Source organism: Primulina tabacum, chromosome 16 (assembly GCF_025594145.1).
Source record: "Primulina tabacum isolate GXHZ01 chromosome 16, ASM2559414v2, whole genome shotgun sequence".
NCBI classification, from domain to species: domain Eukaryota; kingdom Viridiplantae; phylum Streptophyta; class Magnoliopsida; order Lamiales; family Gesneriaceae; genus Primulina; species Primulina tabacum.
Window position 1 is genome coordinate 30,317,104 of NC_134565.1, and position 27,202 is coordinate 30,344,305.

Here is a 27,202-nt window from a genome sequence, read left to right on the forward strand (position 1 = left end):
AAATTCTAAATAATTATTACTAACTAAAAATATATGGTCTTATATTTGAGATAATGCAATATTATTAAATATTATATTATAAAAAATATTAAGCACTTTAAAAATTGAAATGATTATTTTTTGAAAATTTAAAGAACGTTATAAAATATTTTAATCATAAATTATTTTTAAAAAATAAATTTATAACATTTTCAACTGTAATTATCATTTAATTTTATTATACATCAATGAGTAAACTAGGAATTATCATTTAATTTTAAGATCAATTCTAATCACTCACAATCAATCAACGTAAACAAATTATTATATTAATAATCACGCTATAATTTATCTATATAATCCAATTATTTAAAGTAAACGCACTTCAATAAAAGAATTTGAAGCAAATGCATATTCTGCGAGACGGATCAACCTTACCGATATTCACAATAAAAACTAATACTCTTAAATTAAAAAGTAATACTTTTTCATGGATGACTCAAATAAGAGACATGTCACACAAATACGACTCGTGAGACCGTCTCATACAAATTTTCGCCAAAATTGAAAACCCACAAACGAAAAACAAGGAGCCAATTTCTATTTTTAGTAATTTTTTCTTGAAATTTCTTCAGCTAAATTATATGAGACGATTCGAATATAATTTCAATTCGGTCCAACACAATCGATATCACTAATTTGAATATCGAAAACACACACCAAGACATGGCCACAGACGACATAAGTAGCTTGTATAAACAAGGGATACAGCAGACTGTTTGCGATGCAAGGTGAATTCCATGCTACGTCGACAAGTCACTAAAACATTCACAAGCTACGAGCAACCTTTTCGTACAAATCACGGGGCCAATTTCTATTCAGATTGTTAGCCAGAAAGTTGGCAATCTGCATGAATCAACGATACATAAATAAGAAACCAGAAATTTTGAAAACAAGCAGAAGCAAAACGTGAAACTCGCCTTAGCTCTCAAGGAGCGTAATGAACCATCTGTATCTGATAGAGTGTCCAAACAATGCAGCGCGACTTTGAGAAGACCAGGCACGCAGGCTTGGACATGTGGCGATAAATTCTGGAAAGCATTGGAGACTGAATCAGGAGCCCTAGGATCCAAAGGAAGAAATGGGAGCTTTGCTACCTCCCTCAAGGCATCTAGAAGATTTCCCAATCTTGAAAGTTTATGGATGGCTAATATTGCCTCCAGCTGTCTTAGCACTGTTTGTTGCTCCATTACATTCTCTCTTTCTTGAGGACTGCAAAACAGAACAGTTGGGGAGAGGAGAGGAAGGGTGTGAATATACTCGGATTGACAAGGTAATTGAGACACACAAGACAACATGAATAAGAACAATTTCAGAAATTAAGCCAAGCCACCTATAACAATAACAATAAAGTGAAAAGGGTGAGTGGCAAAATACAGCACTGGAAGGTAAGTCACTGCATTGAAAGGAGCATCGAGTTTTTTCATCATGGCAATTCCACAAACATAAGCCTCGGGTTACTTTAACTGAAAAATATATAGTACATGACGCCATATTAGGAGGCATCCACTAATCACCAACTTGAGCAACATCACCCTTTTAAAACAATTTGCAAGTTTTCATACATTCACACGAAATAATTTGATCTAAAATGGAATTTACACCTTATAATATTTGAGTATTATACTCACCACTCTAATACGGACGGGATCTTAAAATCAAGCACTTAAAATTTCAAAGAAGAAACAAAAAATCAAGCATTCAAAGTTTCAACCTTTTCAAAAAAATCAGCAATCATCATAATGAAAGAACCTTCACTATAGCATGTTCATATGGATTATGGACAAACCGATAGGTTAAAAAAAGGAAAATAGAATACACTTTTTCTAGCAAGTATGACAACCACCACACCATGGAAGAACAGTTAAAACAACACGTAGGACAAAGTAGATTTAAGATGAACCTGATTTCTGGGTAATACTTGAACATCTCCAATATCTCATTTCCAGAGTGTATAAACCCAGTAATCCTACTTTCACCATCCAATCTACCACGTGATAGGGAACAAATTGCTTCAGAGAGACATTTATTTATAGTGTCCAATGCAGCTGAAAATGCTCCAATTCTCTTCTGAATTTCTATGGCCTGAAATTTGATGGTATGTATGTGTTGGTAAAGAACTCGTAAACTTCAGTACAATTAGAAAGGGGAAATATCAGTTAAAAAAAAGGAATTACAACAAAAAGTAAAATGGAAACAAAAACGAATTGTTGCACAGCAAATCCTAATTGTGTAAACAAATATATTTTGATCCTTATTAGAACATGCTGGCAGGGCGTAAAAACCTAATTAGAAGTGAAATTTCAAGAATTGCTGCGCAAAGATCCGACTAAATTCATTTAACATGAAAACTTAAAGAGAGATTACTTTATCATATAAGCCAGACTGCAGACACAATCCAGCTGAATCGAGCAGAAACTGCTGTCTGGTTTTCGCCTCAGTCAAAAATCTTCCCAACTGACCTTCTTCTCCAGAACCTCTCGAGCCAATTAAAAGATAAATCCCACCATCACGTAACAAAATCTCCATCAGCAGTTGCTTTAAAAGCAAGGTCCTGTGCCTTCGTTGATCTATATTACCTATACCGGTCAACGATAATTTCCCGTCATCGACAGCAGCAGCAGCTTGAACATAATATTCCAGTGCCGTTTCCAAGTCACCATGTCCCAAATAGGCAGCTCCATACTGCCTGATCATACTAGATGCCTCAGCAAAAGCATCCATAACTCCCAACTTTTGACCTGACCCAGAACTTTCTGAGAGTATGCCATAGTCTGACAGCACGATTGATATATGCACAGCATCAACACTATATCCTTCATCTCCTACATCTTTGGACAAATGGTGAACAGCAGGAAGTAGCTGGATGCTCAAAAGTAAAACATATGGATACACCAAAGGATCCTTTCCATTCTTTGTATAATATGAAGACTCAAACTTATTCAGATAAGACTGCAAGTCTTCCAAACTGTAAGGGGATAATCCATCACTTAGGACAGCCGAAGAAGAGGAACCAACAGAGCCAACTCGTACAGCAGACAACATGAACCACAAGAAATCCTCGATAGTATTAAAGATTGTGGGAAGTTCTCTAAGTAATCGATCGATAAGCCTCCTGGAACCAGAAATAATGGCATGCAAGAGTAATTTTTTTTTGTCATATGATGCTCGGCCCGCCCTGTCAGTCATTCGCAATAATTTCTCACATTCTTCCGAAGCAGCAGATGCAGTGTCTGCTGAAACCATGCCTCCAGTAGAGATCCATTCAGCAAGCTATCAAGATAGAGAACTAATACATCTAAGAAAATAAAAAGGAAATAAGTTTAAGTAATAAGCAATTTACAATTAATACCATAGGACTAAAATTCTGTGAAGCACGAGATGTCCGCGAAACTTCTCTGGCATCATCATAGTATCCAGTTCTCAGGCAAAAGTATATCTGTTAAACAGTCTACCATAAGCAGTTTACAGTTTTAAACTATTGAATATGATAAAGAGGATCACCAAAAAAATCTTCTAAATGTGCCTGAAAAGTAGATTAAACAAGTGACCAGCATATAATATAGGGTAAGATTACATAAATGGCGAGTCCACAGACAACATGAGGAACTTCACTAGTCATTACTCCTGGTAACAAAAAAGGGGAATCAGACCTGTTGCCATGTGGTATCTATTGGAGGCTGCCGACGAAAATCATCGGCATCAAAATCAAGCACTCCGTAATCCCGTAAACGGATCTACGGAACAAAAATAATAACAATGAAGTAAATTGTTAGTAACCCGAAGAAAGAGTATATCCAACTGCTTCACATTATTTCAATAATTCATTGAATGATGTAAGATGCTCAAACAAACCCGAAGGAAGGCACGGATTCTTTGAAGATTACCCACAGCTCCACCAAGAGCAGCCTGCAATAACATTAGCAGATAGCATGAACTTTATTTAGTAACAAAACACGAGATTGTATATGTTCAAGACAAAGCTGGATTAAGAATCAGAAACACTACAAAACATAAGCAAGTATAAAAAAAATTTAGTATTTTAACAATACACCACTCAGACGAGTTCATATAAGCTGGGCAATAATTTAAGATAAAGACAGACAGCTAGACAAAATAATGGTAAAAATGAAAGATAACAGAAAGCTACCTGTGCAGGATAATTTTGAATCATATCCATCACATACTTCCCATGTCCCCACTCCAGATGGTGCCGTGCTCCCAGTATTAAGGACATTTTTTTGGAAACATTCCGATGAACATTTAAATGCTCACCCATTAAGGCCTGTCAGATTCGATATATCCACCACTAAATTTGTTTTGAATTTCATGTAAAAAAAATCATTGTGCACACAGAGGAAATGATGATTTGAAAATCAAGGACATAAGCACACTGTTTGCAATATACCATAACTAGGTGCCATATTTTCAGCATGTTGACAGACTTTGAACCAGCAGTATCAAGTTTCAGACTCTCATATGCATTTCCAAAAGCTGCAGCAGGCTGAGATTAAGAAACAATTAGCTTACCCTTACCTAACACACTAAAAGATTGTTTGGGAGAGCTTCTGCTTATTTTTAAGTGATTCTTCTATATATTATTTTAGTGCGCGAGAAGCAAAAGTTGGAAACGTTTGGAAATCAAAGTCTAAACCTAATACAAGCTAAAGTTTGAGCGTTTGGAGAAAAACTGTTTCCAAACTTAATTTTAGTAAAATGACAATATAAAATTTATCTTTTTAAATTATCTAAATTTTGATACTCACACCATAGACAATGTATTTATATAATTATTATAACATTTTGAATATTTTGTATCAATTTAATTTTTTTTATAATATGAATGCATGCAAATTAATATAAGATTAATAAAAAATTTAAAAAACAAATGAATTTTTTTTATAAATGCACAAAACATGAAAAAAAAATTTAGTGGAAATAAAAATTATATAAAAATGTATTGTATATTTTTTAAAATTTAATGTTTGTAATAAAATATGATTGGAATTTTATAAATTCCATTCGAAACTCTTAAAACTCATATATAAATAAAATTTAATATTTTAAAAAATCTTCAAAAATATTTATAAAAATTGAGAGCAATTATAAAATATGATAAATTTTCAAAAGGTACAAATGTCGAATGGTAACTTTAAACTATTAATAAAAAAGTTGAAGCAGAAAAAACATCTAAAATTTGATTCTAGCTTTTAGTTAAAAATCATAGAAATTGAAGCAAAATATGGTATTCACAGACATCCCAAAGTACTTTTACTCAGCAAGAAGCCAAGAAGTGCTTCCTAGAAGCTCTCCCAATACTCCCTAAGTCTGTTGAAGTGCCTACCAAAAATAGAAGCACTTTTTTGTACGACAAACTTGAACAATAACTGATGAGCACAGACTTAAAGCATAAAACTCAAACAAACAATTAACATGTATACATCATTTTGTTTATTTGTGAACACTTGGTTTCTGGTAAAACTGTTTAAGCTCTTACTACGGCTCAAAAAGCTTACTTTGAAGGCTATGCCACGCTCCTTGGCACTGTTAAGATTTTTCACAACTTCCGCATATACGACCGCCTTTTTTTCTAGTACAAGTTTATTCCCCAAAGTTGCCAGCTCCATACCTGATGGGGTGGATGAAACCTGAGGACTAGAAATAGCAGGAACTATTTGACCATAGCGAGCAACCACCCCAGGGCTAGAATCACTTATATTTTTCTTTGGTAGGGTCGCAATTCGGCTCAGACTCTGCAGGAAATCTCTTTTTTCTTTTCGCCAATCTTCCTGCGGAAGAAGTTTTACATGAGAAAAAAATAGCCAGAAATATAAACACTATCCTTATGTTCTGCAATCAATAAGATTAATGAGAATGCTTAAAAAGAAAGTGAATACAGATCTTATTCTAGAATCCAGACACATATACCTCCAAAACAGAAATCATATAATCATTAAAACTTCTAAGATTATCTTTCTGAGCTTCCTGAACAGCTGAGACCATTGCCATTTCACGGACCTGAGTCACACCAATCACAATGTCAATTATTAGAAAATTCTCGAAAAACCTTTCCTTTTGAATATTTTGCATGTTCTTTCTGAATTATGCATAAACGTGACAGAATGAACTACCTGCTGTAGATACTCTTCGACAGTAGTAGCCTCAGCAGGAAAGACATCTTCATATGTTGTCTTTAAAACAAAAAAGAGCAAAGACAAAAGACCAAACTGGAAAAATTACATAAACATCATAAATAAACTCAGGAAACATAGAGTCGGAAAAAACTTCACAGCGCTGTTTGTAGCATGAAAAGTTACAAAAGAAAGCTATCGGTATCAGTTTCTGGCAAAGCAACAATTAAACGAATGTAATATACAAGCAAAACTGAAAGCATCCATATTAAAAACATATCCTTGATATAAGGATTTCTATATTTGAGGTGACGCGTAATTTATTACTCAGAAATGATTTGAAAGCGAAAAAAGTCCAGAAACATAAATAGAGTAAATGGTGCTTGCAAAATTTTATTACTGTTGAGCATTCTTCTGATGAAAACTTCGAAGAAGGCTGCCTATGCAGATCAAATAAATGATTTTATCAGGTATAAGCCGTAGCCCTCGCTATAGCGAATAGCGTGACGAAGCGACACCACATCGCTACGGACCGCTACGCACCATGGACTTTGCAATAGCGCTCGCTATCCTTGCTATTGGCACTAGAGCGACAATCGCGATAGCTGAAATAGCGGCGCTATTGCAAAGCGAAGCTACATGCTTCTTTTCTGTCCTTTTTTTCCTTCTAATTTTTGTTTTTTTGGCATGCACTTAGTTAGGTTTTTGCTGGAAATTATATTTTTCTACATTTCTTGCTTTGTTTTTGTGTCTTCTATAATATTTCAATGAAAAAACTTAAAACAATTTCAGGTTTTTGTATTTACAATTAAAGTTGATGGAATATTATGCTGGAAATTAAGGTTTTTGAATTGATGTTACTATATGTTATATATTATATATTTATACACTTGTGGCGCTTTACTTTCAAATAACCCTCGCTACGCTATTCGCTATGCGCTATAGCCACGGGCAATCTTTGCGCTACGGGGCGCTATGCGCGATTGACAACTATAATAAGCACAAGCATTGAAGCATTATATTTTTCATTGAATTCTTTAAGTTACAGAGAATATATAAATTTGATCAAGGTAGACGTCTCAAAAAATCTTAGGCCACTTACATCTGAACAAAATTAGGAATATTATCAGGAAGATGTTTCTACTTGCTAGACCTATAGTTGTTTGACATGGGACATGGACCAATTTAATAGTTTATTGCAACCATTTGAATGTATATCTCGTGATAACATAAGCATAAGAAATTTTCCAGAAATATCGGTATTTTCTTGAAACTCCTATCCTCCTCCTCTGTTCTTCTCTTGAGTCAGGAGTATACAAAACATCATTCCATTAGTTCCAAGGCTGTATTGCACATATTATAAACGTATCTGAGGCAACAATGTTAAAAAATGGTTGGGCTGAGAAGAAAATTATACCTTCAATTCGAAGGATTTAAGATCACGAGCAAGCTGCTCAGCATTCAATCCCTCACGGGCTAATAGCCTACAAATGCATCACAATTGAATTTCAAAAGCAAAGGATGAATAGCAGAAAACGACCAGATATAAGCAATTTGATGTTGCAATGATCGACAAGGAGATGCCATGTGGACCAAATTAGTTATTGCTCTCTACTAATGCTACCAAATGTTATAGCATTTAGTTAATGACAGCAGTATATTTCAAAAGTCCAAAAATTGGGAGAGCGACAAAAGTTTTGAATTATAGTAATAAAAAAAAAAAATATTCTTCAAGAACAACAAAATGGGGAAAAAACTGGCAAAATTAGATGCATACACCAGTAAAATTTAAGTCTAAAACAGCAAAATCCATTCACCTGGTGGCAGCAATGGACTGAGAAGGAGCTTCAGTTCGCAAAGTTTTTGCCTTCAGCTTCTTCGACAGGGCTTCCAACTGATCCAAATTCCTCTATTTCCAACCAAAAGACGTACAATTACAATAGAACCAGCTTATTTCATGTAAAAAACGACAAGAAAATCTTTCGTGCATCATTAAAATGGAGACCTGAAGCGGGGGGAACTGAGTGGACGGAGCAGCTTGTTCGAGAAGCTTCGAAGAGGAATGCAAAAGATCAGTCCATCCAGCCATGTCTGTGTCGCTCGCCATTGCTCGGTGAGGGAATTCACGCACCACACACTCACTCTATACTACCGAATGGCGGTAAAGTGTTGAACGAAAGATGGAGAGAGAGAGAGGTTTTGGAGCTAAAAAAAACCCTAAATCTCTCATATCATTTAATTTTAAAAAAATATGTAATTTTATATTCAATAAATTAAAAAACGATCAAAATATTTCATTTGGATAAAAATCGGTAATTTGGATTTAAAAAAGAATTAAAAATGGTTTGATCCAAACTCTCTAATCAAGAGAGTAAGTCTTTGGTGATACGATCTCGCGAATCTTTATTTGTGAAATAAATCAACCCTACCGATATTCACGGTAAAAAATAATAATCTTAACATAAAAAGTAATACTTTTTCATGATATATGTCTCACAAAATACGATCCGTGAGACAATATCATATGGACGAGAAATATTAAAATTAGATTTTATTACTACATCACCGGCTCTGAACCCAAACACCTCCGATCCATTAAGTTCCCTTCACATCTGCAACCAATTAGCAACTCACTCTCCTAACTCAGGCAGCCACTCGCGGCTCTCCTCATCTCACTTTCACACATTGCAGCTCGCATAATTGTGATGATTCATGATTCGATGATGTCTTGTGTTGTTCGAGATTTTTTTTCCATACCAAATGCTGAATTTTACGTCTTCCACAGTGTTTCGGCGTTGGCCATTTTTTGCTTTTTATGGAACAGAACGGAGAAAATTACCTTTAAACCAGTTGATGAAATTCTGCAAGATATACATATCCCTTCTCTTGATTTTTTTTTTATTTGAATTGTATACCAATTAAATAGTTTACAATAATTTATGTATTAATTTCTCATTATTTTTGTATACCAAAAAATTTGATATTAAAAAAAGACGGGTACTTATTGTGCTAAAGTATCAGGAATGACAATGGCACGGGACGAAGTGAGAGCGGGTTTACCATCTCCGTCTCCCTCCCCGAATTTCATTCATATCCTCAGAACCCCTCCAGATCCCTGCTTTTGCGGGTTCGGGCATCCTTGGACCCATCCACGAACTTGAAACCGTAAGGATCTACTTAATATTAATATGACAAAATAAAATCTTGTTCGGAAATTTTCTAAAATCAAAACTTATTATATTATTATTAATATTATTTTTAGATCAGATTCAAGACCGAGACAATAATCTCATACCCATCAAAATCTTCGAACTTGAACTCAAAACCGAAAATATCGACGACCCCCCACTCTTGGGAAAAGTTGCTCCAATAAGATATCAACACATATTAAATTTGAAGTAAATTAGAAAAAAGAAAGAAGACAGGCAAGCAGAAAACATGTGCCATATTTGACATGCCCAGGTTGTGAGTGGGCCCGGCCCGACGAGCTCTTCTTCGCCGACTCCCAAATTCATATCCCCTCTCTCTCTATATATACCACCTTCCACCCTTTTGTAACGCCCTCTATTTCTTCTCTCCTCCTCCTCTACAGCTAAGATTGTAGAGATGGAGCTGTGAAGAAATCCCCCTAGACCCATAAAAATCCGGGCTTGATTTCAAGTTTCTTGGTTTCTTGATCCGGATAGGATGTCGGATATATACTGTACCGATTGCAAGAGGAATACGGAGGTGGTGTTTGATCACTCTGCCGGGGACGCCGTATGCTCCGAGTGTGGGCTTGTACTCGAGTCTCGTTCAATTGATGAAACTTCTGAGTGGAGAACCTTTGCGGATGATTCAAACGATCACGACCCGAACCGTGTTGGTGGACCCGTTAACCCTCTTCTGTCTGACGCAGCGCTTTCGACGGTTATATCGCGGGGTGGTAATGGGTCGGCGGGTGATGCGTCGCTGACCCGGTTGCAGAACCGGGGAGGTGATCCGGATAGGGCTATTTTGGTGGCCTTTAAGGCTATATCTAATATGGCTGATAGGTGTGTCTGTGTATTGTGACCATATTATATATATCTTTTTGGACGTTTTTGTTCAGTGTCATGTGAAATTTTGAGGATTTGTTGTTCGGGTGAAGATTTAACATTAATCTATAAGTTTTTAGTTTGTTTTGAAACTGTTCGACGATACGTGGTTGTAAGATTGTATGATCAAGACTTCATCTTTTTTTGAATGGTTTCGTTCATAAATGATGCGGGTAAGATGACGCATTGATCTGTGTAGTTGTGCGAATACATGGTTAGGTTTGCCTCTTTTTTAGGAGTTGTAGGTATCATAGTTCCTAGTCAGCTGATTTTGATGTTTTATGTTCGAAATATGTCTTGTCCAATTACAATGGAAATTATGTTGTGATGATCTATAAATGATAGTTTAGGTGTTAGGTAATCTGTTGGTTTGGGATTTTCTCCCCATGAAAGTGCCTAACTAGTCGATACCTAAGTGAGTGAATTGGTTCTTGGTTTAATTCTCATTTTTTATGAGTTATTATAATTGATGTTAATAATGTAATCGTGAATACAACTAACTGTAACGGTTTTTGCCTGTTTTAGGTTGAGCCTGGTCACAACCATTAAGGTGCGTGGATTTATACCCAGATTTTCTTGAATCGAGACTGGACTCTATGAATGGTTCATTCGTTGAAGTTCTACATATCAAATCGTATCACTTGCCTTCTCCATATTTAATGCCTCTCTATTATTGTCTATCTATAGTTCCTTTTCCTTTTGTGCATGAGCTTACATGTGTGCGGCTTTTTTCTTTTGTTGTTGTCGATTTTATCTTTCTGGGTGAGGGATTGGGATGTTACGAATGGTGCAAGACACATTTGTTCATCATACGTAGTTAAAATTAATGTGCTATGATTTGCTGTAAATGGTTGAGATGAAGTGTTGCCTCGTAATTATTTTATGATTTATTTCATCTGTGTGCGAATATAAACCAAATCCGATTTCTTCTATGTGTGTGCAAATATAAACCAGTACATAGTTAAAATAGAGGTTCAATGACAGGCTGTAAATGGTTGAGATGAAGTGTTGCCTTGCAATTATTTTATGATTCATTTTATCTTTAGGCAAATGTAAACCCAAGTTCTCAAGATATGATATGATTCACTTTTATCTATATATAAACCACATGGCATTTTGGGTGTGTAAAAGTTGGTGTGTCATGCAAAAAGCTTTTAAGTTAGCAAATATTGAATATCCATTCAATTCAAATCATTTTTTGTTTTGAAATCATTTACCTTTTTGGCATTTGGCTTATGTGGAAATTCATTTACTTGTGCGAGAAGCTGTCAAGATTACAACATTGAGTTTTTTATGGTACTTTTATTAAAGGATCGGGCTAGTGAAATATATAAAAGGTTGGAAGATCAAAAGTGCACAAGAGGAAGGAATTTAGAGGCTCTTGTTGCGGCATGTATTTACATTGCTTGTCGGCAAGAGGGCAAGCCACGCACTGTGAAAGGTGCTGCCATATTTAATTGCACATGTTGATAATCGTCATTTGCTGTTACCCTGTGCATGACGTACTCTAAACCTGTGGATCTCGATTAGAGATATGCTCCATTGTTGCTGGAGCTACGAAAAAAGAAATTGGCCGAGCAAAAGAATTTATTGTGAAACAGCTGAAGGTGGAGATGGGCGAATCAATGGAGATGGGCACCATTCATGCAGGGGACTACCTGGTGAGTTTGTTGAAGGAAACTTTTTTTTTTATCAGAAACTATCATTTATTATTTATTAAATCATTTTAGGTTACAAAACAACGTGGATGAGCAATCCACAAAATTACTCTTGAAATACAATCTAGAAGCTCTTCAAAAGCTAATAAAACATGTATCCCTAGCTAAGTCGGATAAATGCAGATGACGATACATTGGTACGATTAGCGTCCAACTCGCTACTCTGAATCTGATTTTCTCCCATAAATCCTCCCAAGAGTCTTCCATATCATTGAAAATTCTGTTATTTCGCTCCGTCCATATCGACCAAAATACACAGTGGATAATAATGCTCCAGAAACTCCCAAGGCACTTGCCATTGAGATATCCGTGCTCCATAACAAACAAATCTCTCGCATGTTGTGGAAAAGTCCACTCGAAACCCAAATGTCGCATAACCTTGATCCAAATGCGTCTTGTGAATGAACAATGAATCAATAGATGATCTTGGTTCTCCTCGTTTTCCTTGCACAAAACGCACCGCTGTGGACATAAAGCAAGACCCGGGTTCCTTCTCTGCAATTTATCATTAGTTTGCAATTTTTCCAGCGCAAGTGCGCAACAATCCAAGAGAACACCTTCACCTTTTGTGGGATTGTTAAAGGAAACTATGTTGTTATTTAAATGGATTAGATAGTTCTTTAGCTATGGAATCTTTATATTTAGTGATGTATATTTTTATTCCAATTTTGTGAGTTACCTTGTCCTTTCATGCTTTTACAGAGACGTTTTTGCTCTAATCTTGGTATGAGCAACGAGGAAGTCAAAGCTGTCCAAGAAACAGTCCAGAAGTCAGGAGACTTTGATATAAGGTTTTCTGTCTTTTTTGAGTCAAAATTTTACACCTTCTATTGTTCCAATATCTTATCATCCTGTCACTGCGGTGGTGATCCAGCCTTGCTATTTATGTATCCAAATTTATACCTGAATTTCCAACAAAATCCCATTTCTACCCATTGATGGCAATAAAGTTGGAGAAGTATATAAACATGAATTTTGATTGGTAGTTGTTGATTATGAGTATGCCTAGAAAGAAAGAAGACGGGGAACTGAATAATGTTAAATATTTCGGAGAGGAGAAGATTATCATTTTTATTTTCTTTTCATAATGCCATGATATTTTTTTCCTTGCTTCAACATTCAACTATTACATCCTCATAGTTTTTAGGTAAATTAGCCTTTACGTAAGCCATGCATCTTTTCATTTTTTTCCTTGCCTCAACATTCAACTATTACATCCTCATAGTTTTTAGGTAAATTAGCCTTTACGTAACCCATGCATCTTTTCAAATTGCTCTTCGAAATGAAATGAACGATTTGTAGGTTTTATAGATGTTTTATAGTATTCTTATATTGTTCATGAATTGGCTTCTTAGGGGAACTACCATTATTCTATGCTTACAGGAGGAGTCCTATATCAATTGCAGCGGCCATAATATTTATGATTACCCATTTGTCTGCAGATTCAAAAAAACCATTGCGAGGTATTTGAATGTTTTCCATCGTTTTTATTTGCTCGTGATCCTTGGTTTAATATGGTTGTCTTATAAGTTTCAATGTATGGGCCATGTTTTGAGGCCATTTTTCCCAAAGCTTTCCTCGTTCACGGGTAAATAGACCACATATCTGATGAAGCTGATTCTTTTTGTATTTCAATCCGAATTCCCTTCCAAACTGGTGTCATATCCTAAGATTTCATGGATTCCTCCGTATCGGGTCAAACCCAGGTGTAATTGTACTGCATAGAATGTGCTTCTCATAATTTCATATGAGAGCTTGAGTTCGAATTTTTTAATATTCTTGAAGCTCGAAAAATGAATTATTTCAAGCTTGAATTTGGCTCAAATTTAGATCGATTCATTAGATTCGAATTTACTAATAGAAGGATTAATAAAGTTACGAAACTCGAATTACTATTCGAACTTGTTACCTTGTTTATATTCTAAATATATTTATAATAATAGTAATAAATATATATAATCTTGTGAGTTATTAACAAAATTCTTCGGCTCTTAGAAATATGTTGGAATATTTGGAGTCTACCCAAGTTCGATAATTTCAAATCGGAATCGAATAATATTTGAACTTAGTTAGGTTGAGTAAATGCACATGTTGTCTCGATACTTTTATGTTTCTGGCTAATTTATGTGATTGTCATCATGCTTTAGAGATTGTATTTGTGTTCCGGTCCATCGGAAATCTCAAATATTATGCCTGCAGATATCTCTATCGCCACGACAGTTGCTGAAGGAACTATCAAGAATGCCTACAAAGATCTTTACCCCCATGCTGCCAAAATAATACCAGAATGGTATGCCAAGGAAAGAGACCTCAAGAATCTTAATAGTCCCAAGGCCTAAATGAGTGGCTTTTAGTGATGAAAAAAATGGACATGTATTGTCTCATTTTAGTTTAGTTGCCTGGCTAGGTACATTCTCGTAATCTACAATTTTTACTCTTGTTGCTGCAAGTTACAGGTTTCCAAAATTGAGATGGACAGTGTATCACATAATTGGGTGTTCAAGCATTATTTGCCTGTTTCTTACAGGAGAACTGGTAGGAAATATTGATTTTCAACTTTGATACTATACGATGAGACATCTTTGTGAAGTAAGAGTCATTTATGAGGATGCCATCATGTATTGTGAATAGTTTTGTTGAGATGATAAAATGGAATATGGGAGCAGTTCCTCAAATTCCAAGGAAAAAACGAATTATTTTCGAAAATGCAAGTATGTTGTCCAACATTCTCATCGAAACTGTCGGTTGAATCTATGCCATACCTGAAGTATATGTTGTCATACGTTGAAACTAAATCTGTTTATGATATGTGTAGCATAAATTGACCCTAAATTGTCTACGAGAAACCTCACAAGAATAGGTAGGGGTGATCAAAATTTTCTATTAACCGTCCGAACTGAATTACACTGCACCGTTTTTCATAATATTTTATAAAAATCGTGATTAAAAATGTTAATCATAAACTGTACCGTATACGCAGTTCAGTTATTTTTTTTGCCGAGAATCGTATCAAACTGCACCGCCTAAACCGCTTACCATAATATTGGGCCTAGAATTATCAGAATTTGTAAATAACATATTCAAATAAAGATGTCATCATTCATTATATCACAACTCTCTTTAAAATTACTATTCTTACAAATAAAACTTATCTTTTTCTCAACTATTCTCCGTATTAGTATTTTATTAAAATATTTTTTTTTCCTACAATATTTTGTTTGAAGTTTGAAATTAAAAAAAAAAAGATAAATAGTGTAAATGTCATTTTTGTTGTGAATGTGTTGTTAAATTGTTAACTTAGTTTTGAATCTTGATTATTGTTTTATTTATTTTGATCTTTATATGTTTTGAACTATATTTTATATTTGAAGACAATAAATTGATGTTGTTTTCAAATAAATAGAATATATGCTAATATTTTTCATTAAAAAAATCGTAAACCGACCGCAACCGCTTGAAACCGCTCAAAACCGTAAGGCTAATTTTTCATGTAAAATCGCGATTAATTTTTCAAAAAACTAATCGACCGCATATGGCAATTCGGTTTGAATTTTTTTAAAAAAACCGCAAAACCGCAGCGTGATCACCTTTAAGAATAGGTGCAGTGAGTATATCATATCGATAGTGGGTTGTGTAACGTGCATGGCTTGAAGAATTACAAAGGAACAAAATGCATGATATAAAATTCACTTGCGAGTTACTACAGGTTATGGCTATATTGAACACCGATTAAATTAATTTGGAAATCAAGGAATTTATATTAATGATAAGTATTTGTTTTAACTTATTTAACAATTTTCGGATTCATGCATTAAAAATTTCGATCTAGTTCAATAATTATTCAGCTTCAACAATAAATTTCAAATCTTTAATTTAATAAAAATAAATAATCAGAAACCCATTAGGCCATTACTCAAATCTATGTACGAAAATGCCAAATCAAATGGCCAAATTTTAACTTTTAAAAAATGTTACAATGTGCTGCAAAGAAAAAAGAAATAGGGACATTATTACTTATGGAGACCATTCTGAATGTATAGTACAACTCACACCACTACCTGGAAAATACATGGCATATTCATCTACCTTTTTTTAGATATCATCAAAATTGAATCGAATTTGGAATGAGGCATCGAAAAAATGCAAAAATACAAGCCCTACTGTGAGCATAGCAATGGAGCTTACACTTATTTATTTGCTTCGATTAATTCCCTGTACTCTTTCTTCATCTTTACACCCGATATAGTCCTGCATGCAGAATATGCAAATGATGACTGATAAGCCTTGTGGTTTTCATTTACAACACCATTGAATCGAGTTGATGTAAAAATACTTGGCATGAGGAATGCAGTGGGACAAGTAGGGGTGAGGGCGGATGATTTATTTGGGTGGAGGACGCGAAACATGAATTCAAAAAAGAAAAAGATGATATAAAACATACTTGAGCATTTCTTTGTTCTTGAAAAACTGTACACAAGGTGTACCCATGATTCCAGCGGCCTCCGCAATCTCTGGATCTTCCTCAATGTCAATCTCAACAAGGTGGACACTCTGGTCGAATTCATCTATTACCTGCCAGACCAGTTCAGAGCACAGTTCTTCAACGACCAATATAAACTGTGGATTCAAATTTTTAAGGGGTGCATCATAATCAAACATAAGCACTTCGTGTTTCATAGTTCTCTATGTCATCTGCTTTGGTAGGGTCCAGCAGTCTTCAGATTTCGTTTCTTACAAGAATCATAGACACATTATAGAATAGCTATTTTTGGGTCCTAATTAAAAATATTATTTTGGACATAATAACGACAATTGAATCAAGGTGATGAAAGCAAATATTACCCCCTGAATAATCATTACCTTCAAAGAAATTTTTTCCTATATAATTTCTATTCTTACAACTATCACAAATGGTAACGAGTCTCGTCTCGAAAAATAAAGCATTATACATCACACAGGCCAACATGTTTTACCTAATTATTTATTAGAAAACTCTAAAAACAAAGCTAAACATTAGATGAAAACAGAGAGTAAGAAAACTGTGAATGTAAAAAGGTACATTAATAATTATTTTATGAAAAATGGGTGAATAATTTAGAGACAGTTTCTTCTCAAGTTGGAGTGAATGACTCACCTTGCTAAGAATTGGTTTCAATGTCCGACAAGGACCACATGTAGGTGCTGTGTATAGAACGCAAACAACTCTTTGGCTTTCATGATACAACTTCCGTAAAGCATACTGCATAGGGAAAAAGACTTAAAAATTACAACATTAATTTCAATGAGCGGGGTGATTTTAGAAGCATATGGACCCGGGTCTCATACCTGGCCCTTGTGCTTTGTGAGTGTAATATCAAAACCTTCTATTACATCTCTGTCAGTGAGTTCTTTCTTAACCTCTTCAGTGGCCGGCTGCAAAAGTGAAACAGATGGAAACAATATATTATTCGTCACATTTAGATTTTGCAATTGCAACACAATCATCGATTCTCATTTGTCCTTTTGCCTTTCCAGTGACTTTGCATAAGACGATTAACATGGTTTTGCACGTTTATTTACACAAGCCGATTTTAAGCTGAATATGGTCCACGGAACCTTACATTATCTGCAGAAGGCAGCTTATAAACTACAGAATCGGAAGCATTCTCACAGATGTAGTTGTTTTTTTGTGCATGGGAAGTGTGTCCTGATGGACAAATATTCTCCATTAGCGGATCCAAAAAATTGTACCTACCTGGTGAAATTCGATCAGCAGACCTTTGCTTGTAAGATACCTTTCCACTGATAAAGCTGCAATACATCCTGATCCAGCTGCCGTTACTGCTTGTCTCCATTCATGATCCTAGTCACAGATAACAAAATTGTGATACTAAAACAGAAACAAGAGAAGCATAACTAAGATGGATGCAACTGAAGAATAAAAATATAAAAATCAAACTAAGAAATCCTTGTTGCAGATGCTTGGTCTCAATCGGGGCAAATCACACGGACATACTAGCCATAATATTTTATATTATACCACTCACAAACTCTATTATGAAGAAGTTTCACAGAAAAATTATTGGCGAAAATGAACCATGTCCAACATTGCCTATAACACAATGGGAAAACCATCCTCAACTGGAAAATCCAGCACTAAATTGATCCATGGATGATTTGGGGAATAATGCCTGAGGCATGTGTCGAGGCACTGAGACCTGTAGTTTGAGTGCAGAATAGACTTTCTCCAAGAATACAAATATGGATAATGCACTAAGTCAAATTAACAAAGCACAATTGTAACAAATAAGCATAAATAGTATGGAAAGATTAATCACACTGAAATGATGCAGGAAAATAAATATTCTAGACATATTTTACCTGCACATCTCCAGCAGCAAATACACCTTCCACTGAAGTATTTGCAGAACCCTCATCAACCAAAATATAGCCTGCAGCATCAAGATCAACTTGTCCTTCCAACAACTGGCTATTTGGCGAATGACCTATTCCATAGAATAAGCCTTTTGCGTCTAAAACTGATTCTTCTTTAGTATTGACGTTTCTGATCAATATGCCCGACATCTGCCCTTTCGTGTTGCTGACGACATCCACGGTTTCAGCATTGAAATGGACGGTGACATTTGGGTTGTTAAATACTCTGAAACATTCGCCATAATCAACCTGTTAAGCAAACATTCAGGGACCTGAAAGACAGTCAAGAGAAAACATACATGGAAGACATGCAGAAAATTCAATTAGTTGGTACAAAATTTAAAATATCATGAATAAAACATGAAAACAGACAGCCCATCCAGACATCATAATGCCACAAAAATCAAGAGGAGCTATTCAAGTGCTTTGACCTGATAAACTATCAACGTCAATATTTCCACTTCGTGATACAACCAGGAAGCATTAACCAACAATGGCTAAGCGAAGCAAAAATCAGTATAAAAAAGATACATCATCAAATTCAAGACACCACATCTCAAGAGACAAAGAGCTATATACTTCTAAATGAAACAAATATATGAATTCTTCACAAATCAATATATCTTTCTTAACGAAGTTGCAATTTGCAACAACAGTCATCACAGACTTCAACAAATATGGAAAAAAAAAGTAAAGGTTTATTTCACTTCCAAAGAGGTTGAGTTGCTCGACCAACAATTATTTATTGATTTTTTAGATTCACTGTATAGGAGGCAGAATTAGTATAATAATGTGGAAAAATTAGAACTGCTGTTTTACACCTCTCTATACATACGTTAACAAGCCACTGGCCAACTTGATGAACTGAGAATGAATCCACATAACCCTACACGAAAAACCTATTTTTCTTTCTATCATTAGCTTTCAAGAGAAGATCCGTTCACCGCAAAATAGATATCCAATGCAAGAAGAAACCTTAATAATAAAATTGCCAGAAAAGTGCACAGGAGAGAGAATGACTGGGTTCAGGTGCCTTATTACATCTTATGCAGCGTAAGAATTAGCAAAAGAAAGGAGGTTCAGGATATTCTGGAGATAAATTTAATGTGAAAACTCCAAATTGAGTAGGTCTCTTGTGAGACGGTCTCACGAATCTTTATCCGTGAGACGGGTCAACCCTACCGATATTCACAATTAAAAGTAATACGCATATAAAGTAACAATTTTTCATGGATGACCCAAATAAGAGATTCGTCTTACAAAATACGACACGTGAGACCGCCTCATACAAGTTTTTGCCCTCCAAATTTACACAAAAAGAGTAGGAAGAAAGAACCAGATTTCTGAACAAAATTTTCCTGACATTTAAAAGAGGAAAGACTAATTAAGAAAGAGTTCCCCACATGGACAATAATATTCCACTAATGATTTTCAGATTATTCATTAATTGAATTAATTCATTACAAGAGCAAATCAAACAAATGAGCAGATGTGTCAGAAGTATACAATCTTGCTCACCTATCTTGCATTGCTTTTGATGCCCTCAGTTGGTCCCTACGAACAAGCAAGTGGACATGACGAGCATACTTGGTCAAGTATAATGCTTCCTCTGTTGCTGTATCACCTCCACCAACCACAGCAAGGACTTGACCTTTAAACAATGGGGATGCCCCATCACAGATTGCACATGCACTTATTCCTCTACTCCAGAATTCATCTTCTCGAGGTAATCTCAGCCTCTTTGCAGTTGCTCCAGTAGCATATATGATACTGTTGCATTTTACCTGAAAAACAGGACAACCAGTGGTGCAATTCAAGTTTTCAAGTACAATTGTTTTTGCCAAATTTGCAAAAGTAAATCTGTCGTCAGATGGAAATCGTGCTCCTTAAATGATGACTTAGTAAATTGATGACATCTCAACAAAAGAAGAGCTAAAAAACTACAGTTTCTATAATTGCACATATTTAAGTATTATTTAATCATAATATTCTTGAATCTGATGACACATAACATTCACAAGGATTTATGGACCATGCAACTTCAAATGTGTATTTAATAGTGTGAGGAGGGTACTCGATATGAAAACTAACATTTGTCAGATGAAATGGCTATTGGATACGCAGCCTAAAACCTCAACAGGTGGATGAAGTAATGCCATAAAATGTAACTGTCTGAGCTACTCCAGAGAATAGCATGGTATTATCATGCTGATCCATTTTAGGAGAAACATGACAACACAACCAATATTTCAAATGCTACGGATCCTCATCCAGACACTGTGGAAATCGCAGGCATTAAAATAGCGTATATACTGAATCACAACATAAGAATCATATTTATCAAATGTTATAAGAAAACTTCACGTGAGAAACTCATATTTCTATTTTATATCAATTATCAAGTGTCATGCATAATGCCCTCAATTTGATGCCAACATGAAATTTTTGTCCAACTAGTGCAACATTTAGTGCTGGTTATCAAAGATGCTATCCACTGCAAGAATGTATCACCTTGCGATCACTACTTTTCACTGTAAAAGGTCTGTTATTCACGTCAATGAATTCGACATCTTCTTGAAACAATTCAGCTCCCCAACGCTCAGCTTGCCTTCGCATCCTGGTCAAATGAGGACAACCAAGACAACAATCTTCTTTGCTTCAATGCAAATAATGTGAATATCAGTAAGGACCAATGACGGTCAGATATATACCTATCCATTAAGTCTGGACCAGTTATTCCATCTGGAAAACCAGGAAAATTTTCCACTTCAGTGGTGGTCATCAATTGGCCCCCTGGAACACCACCTACTTGGTATCCCTCAAATACTACAGGCTTCAAATTAGCTCGAGCCGCATATATAGCTGCTGTGTACCCTGCAGGACCTGATCCTATAATTACCACATTCTCAAGATCCTGGGCTGCCAAAGGAAAGGAAATCAATACATTTAAAGAGTATATACACAACTTAATTTCAACTCAAACTCTGAAAATTCCTTATTTCTGCATAAAAAATGAATAACACAGCGATCAGGATTTGTGCTTGTAGCAACATTTTGCTTCTAATCAGAACAAACCATTGCTTGCAGCCTCAACAGCAGAAAAATTTCAACATAACCTCAAAATGCACAGAAATTTATTGAACTATAAACAGAACCAGGCTGCATTAGCACACGCATAAACAGAATAAGAGACCTGAAGAGGTAGGCTGTTCTTCCGCGGAGGAGGCGCGAAAGGTGCGACCAGGAAAACGGCGAGTTAAGCGAGTCGAAACACCAGCGGAACCGAGCCGATAGTCCGGCGGGCGCGCCGAACCACCTTTGAAGAAGATCAGATTGGCCCGAGCCGGAAGAAGAACGCTGTAGAGAGTGGAAGGGGTGGCCATTGAGGAGATAGGTACTGGCTGAGCCGATTGGGCGGCGGCTCGTATCCGGAATGCCGCCTCGAAATCAGCTCCGGCTCTGGATACGACGGAGTTTGCTAGCTTGGGAGAGGGAGCAATGGCCATTGGTTTTGGAGAATGGATAACATGTTGAACATATAGTGAGGTTCAAAACCAGAGGCTTATTAGTATTTGCTCTGTCACTCATAATCTGTACCACATTTTTCTAAATAATAAATAATTATTAAATTAATTGTAAATCTTATTATATAATTTATTAAATATTTTGAAGATTAATTTTCATTTTATATTTTAATGTATGTATGATTTAAGAAGGAATCAACCTTTTTTTCTTCCATAATTTAAAGAGTTTGTTAGGTAAGCTTATTTTTCAACCTCTAATAATAAATAAATACTTGTTTACACATAGACAATAAATAGAAATAAATTTGCATAATAATGTTATAAATGTTGGGTACAACTTTTATGGGTAACTAACAAAATGTGAACTTTTAATATCCAAAATTTAATGAATAATGTCATGTAAAGTTTAATTAGTCTATGACCTTCGAATGGAAGGTCTTTCGCTTTACATAAACTAATAGTTAGTTATAATAATGTAACTTCAATTCCTTTAACTTTATAGCAGCTCAAACCTAACATTTTGATTAATGTACTGATATGGACAATTCTTATTTCTCCACAATTCTCTTTGCATGATTGCATGCATTGCAATATTTCAAAATCGAATATGTGAACTTGTTCTGATATCAATTATATGATCAAATGGTTATCGATTTTTTAAAAAAATATAGCTAATGGTAACGATAAAACTTTCTTTTTTTAAAAAAAATCGTATAGCAATTCAAATATCATTTTTACGTATTTTCATAGCAAGACGATTATTGTTTCCCAACATATGTTCAATAAATTGTAAACGGCTCTCTAGTTAGCTTAACGATATGATTTAATTTAATACTCACAGCTTATAGAGTATTGAATTTTTTAGATTAGGAAAAAATATTATATATGTTAGGCAAAGCATGCACATTTAAAAAGAAATGAATTGACAATTAAATTGGAAGTCAATGAATCTCAGCTGCCGTATGATATTAAGAACCTTCCGACACGTTTTGATTAGTGAATAATACTCAATTAAAAAATATTTACATATGAAACACTTCTCAAAATCCCAAAAATATAAAAGAAAAGTTTTTTTTCTATTAAAAAAATAAATACATTAAATTACGCAATTACCCGCTCATCCGTTTTTTTTTTAAATAATAATCATCGCAATTGTAACACCAACACCATTATATTAGACTTTAAATAATATATGTCACAATATTTTTTAAATTTATTAAAAATAATTTTATTTTTTAATCAAAAAATTCTTCAGTTTTTAACTATCGGATATTTTTTTTGAAATAAAAACTGCAAATACACATGTTATACGATTAACACTGCACATTTATATTGTACATCAAAGTGAGTCTCAACTAAGGGTACAAATTAGGGATGATAATGGGACGGGGCGGGGGCGATATGCCTTCCTCATCCCCGTCTTCGAATATAAAACGCGTCTTGATTCTCCCCTCAATCCCCGTTTTTTCAAATTGGGGATTCTCCTTCTCCATCTCGCGGGGATTAAGTTTCCATCCCGCCCCAATTACTGTTCTATCTATTTGGGAAATCCTCATCCTCGACTATGCGAGAATTAAGAAGGTGTTTGACTAAACTTATTTAAAACATCTTATAAACTGTCAAACAACTTATTTTGACAGCATATAATTTGTTTGTAACCTTTTTTTATCAAACAAAGTATGAAAATTTATGAGTTCTGAAACAACTTATAAGTTGTTTTTTAGAGCTTATAAACTCTGCAAACCACATTTAAATCTTCATCTATGTCCATATCCTCGTTTCAAATAGTCTAGAAAGATATTGGGATAAGTTTGTCATCCTGATACTCGCATCCCCAACCCCGCAGAGATTAAATCTTCATCCTTGTCCTCACGATCACCGCTTTAAATACCAATTTACTTAAAAAATATTGATACAAAAATCTACTTGCATATATAAATAACAATATTACTTAAACAATACAAACACTAATAATTCACGGTTTACTATAAAAGAAAAAAAAAACAAAATCATTATCATGAGTGGGATGGTGAACGAGATTTGAGGGTCACAGATTTTTTTTCTTCTTATTTGTTACTTGTAAGGAAAAATTATATTATTATTATTAATATTTTTATTATTGGGGTTGGTTTGGAAGAGTTATATTATTCTTAGGAAAATGTATATCCGAACTTGAACCTATACCCGAAAACTTATATTTGAAGTCGTCCTATTTCAGGTTTTCTCCGCGGGGCGCCCCTAGGAAAAATTTTAATCCCTAGTACAAATGAATCAAGCTACTATTAGTAGTTCGGTCAAAAATCAACTCGAACTTTATTTGATTGAGCTCGAATTCGAGTATCTCGGACATTAATTGTGTCTAATACACGAGCTACTCGAATATATAAATATATATATATATATATATATATATATATATGCGTGTGTATTTATTTATTTAGAATTATGTAATTTAAATTATAAAACATCTATGTTTTATTTTCAAACTTTTAAAGTTCGAGTAACTCGATATATACACGAGTCGAGTTCGATCATAAAGTTGAATACTTGTTCGAGTTATATATATATATATATATATATATATATATATATATATAATAGATACACAGACAATATTGTAATGATTTTTTTTAGAATGACTAAAATATCTCTATTTTGTTATAACAATATCTCAAAACACACAATTATTTATCCAAACAATAGAATCACCTCCACCACCTCAATCACATGATCATTGTTGTTAGACAAAAAAGATTTATTTGATATTTAATTGTTCTAAATTTATTTTCCAAAATTTTTAAACAAGAATACTTATATATAAAAAAATAAACTATACAAACACAAAAAAAAAATCTGGTTTTCGACTACTTAATTAATCTTGCGACACATCCAGACATGCATACTTATATATATAATGCATAAATACGTACACACATATACACACACATTGACACACTCACACACACACACATATAAAAACATTGACACACTCACACACACACACACACGAAAACCAAATGTTTGGTTGTTTATACTGAGAAGAGAGACAGAAGGAAAAAGTAAGCTGTTGCAATTCTCATAAACTGTGGAGTCGTATTGGGTTTCCATTGTTGGGTTTGGGAGTTTCTGACTGCCCTTCTTCTCTTCTCCTCGACCCCTAAATATCATTCCTTCTAACTCACAGTTTCTCTTCCCTAATTGTTTTCAATTCATTAATCAAGTATATAATATATATATATATATATATATATATATATATTCGAAGGGGTACTTGATTTTGACTAACAAGCTAGATCAAGTCGTTTCTAGCTGTATGATGATGGAGGTGCGCGATCATCCAAGTGACGAAGAGAGTTTGGCGGAATATGTTCGGAATGCTACGGCTTCGCCTTTCTTGGTGAAGACATACATCATACATGGTGGTGGATGATCCGGCCACCAACGAGGTCATATCGTGGAACGCCGACGGCACGACGTTCATTGTGTGGCAGACGGCGGAATTTGCGCGGGACCTCCTTCCCACGCTGTTTGATGCCCCGAGATATCCCGGGTCATGGATAATATCCATGGTTAATGCCCGGGTCAGGAGAATAAAAGGTTCTGACCATACCAATAAAGTAATCGGACGGATCGGCACCCAAGTCATGAAATTACCCAGAAAGTGGCTGGAAGAACCCACGGAAGGGCCGGTCAATCAGAGGCCAGGCCACGAGAGCACCCGAAGCAGAACCTCTCTGAGAAGTTATACATTTATGTTCTTATAAGAAATCCCGAGGAATACTTCACCCTGATCACTTCGATATGAGTGAAGTATTTAATGCCGCCGATCAACAGTGTTTATAGCCGATTTATCCCTGACATTATTACAAGTGGTCAATAAATCAAGTGGCCTGGATGTGACAAGTGTGCGATTTGACATGTCAGAACAATAGGGTATAATCAGCCACCCTATTATAATTAATGTTCTCACACGAAGAACGAGGTCATCATTGTATCATCTACTATAAATATCAGGTTCTTTACTTGCATTTACTATCTTTAGATACCGATTCACATTTAATACTCTCATTTACTACACACCAATCATCATAGCCATCACTTGGCTACATTGGTTTTATTGCTCGAGTACCCTGCTGACTTAAGCATCGGAGTGGCCACGCCAGACTCCCCTCCGACGCCCATTCACGTGGTTATTTTCTTTTCATTTATGTTATAAGTTTCGTATTCGAATTAATAGGAAAATGAAATTTAAAAGGATCGATCCATGTGTAAGCAATATTCTGTTTCAATATATATAATTCGATTTATTTTTAAAAATCATTGATCAGATTCCAATACATGAATATTCTTCTTATTAATATTTTTTTGTTTTATACAAATATAGGGTTTTCGTAAGGTTGCAACAAGCCGGTGGGAGTTCAGCAATGAGATGTTAAGCAAGGGCGAGAAAGATCAACTATGTGAGATTCGCAGAAGAAGGGCATGGTCCAACAAGCCACTGAACAACGTACAACACCAAACTCAAATATCGGATGATGATCAACGGTCGTCGTCAACTTCATCATCGGAATATACCTCTCTAATTTGTGAAAACAAAAGGCTCAGGCAAGAAAAATGGGGTCCTGAATTTCGAGCTCGAAATCGCCAAGAAGAAATGTAAACAACTTCTTGAATTGGTAGCCGTTGAAGAAGAAAATTATGAACACGAGGGGCCTATGCTTTTTGGTGTGAGATTAATGGAAGTTCAAAGGGGGATAGAGAAGAAGAGGAAAAGGGTTGAGGTTAAGTCATTATAGTTTTCATATAAGAAAGTTAGGTTTTACATGTCTTATCTGTAGATTATTTTGTCCAATATTGCCAAATCTAGCGTTTGGCTTGAGTTATAAATCTTGACATGTACCAAACGATATCGAACAAATCCAACAAGCCTATGTATATACACGAAACTTTTGTAATATTACAGTTTCACGTATTTTTATTCGTGAGACATGCATATCTCTTGTTTATGTCACTTATATTATTATTGTAAATATGAACATGACTGACGCGTCTCGTGAATAAAGATCTATGAAACCGTCTAACTATATATATATATATGATTTTACTTTGAATAACAATGGTTGCCATCGAAAAATGAAATAGACTTTCTCGCAAAAAAAAGAACAGATTTGGTCAAAATGTTGAACAAAGCACATTGAAATATACTTCCATTTTACGTTAAAGTCATTCTCATGGGGAAAGTCCTGTTTGAGTTCAAGGAAATTCGTGGATGGATCTTGTCACAGGGTAAGAATTTTCCC

The 27,202-nt window shown here is 35.0% G+C and overlaps 4 protein-coding genes across 4 annotated transcripts; 2 read left to right on the forward strand and 2 right to left on the reverse strand.

Moving 5' to 3' along the window:
• Positions 1-560: 560 nt before the first annotated feature.
• LOC142528756 (nuclear pore complex protein NUP93A-like) lies at positions 561-8,395 on the reverse strand. Its single transcript, XM_075633902.1, has 15 exons — positions 8,176-8,395; positions 7,988-8,079; positions 7,588-7,654; positions 6,171-6,230; positions 5,968-6,057; positions 5,556-5,828; positions 4,448-4,543; positions 4,190-4,324; positions 3,895-3,948; positions 3,693-3,776; positions 3,392-3,478; positions 2,407-3,312; positions 1,943-2,124; positions 960-1,251; positions 561-885 (listed from the first exon to the last, which is right to left on the reverse strand). Exons 1-15 carry the CDS (start codon positions 8,275-8,277, stop codon positions 808-810), a joined length of 2,598 nt encoding a protein of 865 aa, XP_075490017.1. The 5' UTR covers positions 8,278-8,395; the 3' UTR covers positions 561-807.
• Positions 8,396-9,674: 1,279 nt separating this feature from the next.
• LOC142528933 (transcription initiation factor IIB-2-like) lies at positions 9,675-14,573 on the forward strand. The gene is made up of 7 exons (XM_075634223.1): positions 9,675-10,204; positions 10,772-10,796; positions 11,558-11,687; positions 11,777-11,907; positions 12,667-12,755; positions 13,348-13,427; positions 14,164-14,573. Exons 1-7 carry the CDS (start codon positions 9,858-9,860, stop codon positions 14,301-14,303), a joined length of 942 nt encoding a protein of 313 aa, XP_075490338.1. The 5' UTR covers positions 9,675-9,857; the 3' UTR covers positions 14,304-14,573.
• A 1,337-nt stretch (positions 14,574-15,910) lies between these two features.
• On the reverse strand, positions 15,911-21,925 carry LOC142529056 (thioredoxin reductase NTRC-like). Its single transcript, XM_075634433.1, has 10 exons — positions 21,572-21,925; positions 21,090-21,297; positions 20,890-20,995; positions 19,897-20,162; positions 18,325-18,604; positions 17,699-17,806; positions 17,290-17,376; positions 17,099-17,203; positions 16,406-16,536; positions 15,911-16,212 (listed from the first exon to the last, which is right to left on the reverse strand). Exons 1-10 carry the CDS (start codon positions 21,882-21,884, stop codon positions 16,152-16,154), a joined length of 1,665 nt encoding a protein of 554 aa, XP_075490548.1. The 5' UTR covers positions 21,885-21,925; the 3' UTR covers positions 15,911-16,151.
• A 3,393-nt stretch (positions 21,926-25,318) lies between these two features.
• LOC142528485 (heat stress transcription factor B-3-like) lies at positions 25,319-26,698 on the forward strand. Its single transcript, XM_075633533.1, has 3 exons — positions 25,319-25,471; positions 26,287-26,362; positions 26,502-26,698. The coding sequence occupies exons 1-3, from the start codon at positions 25,319-25,321 to the stop codon at positions 26,696-26,698; spliced, it is 426 nt and encodes a 141-aa protein (XP_075489648.1).
• The last annotated feature ends 504 nt before the right edge of the window (positions 26,699-27,202 follow it).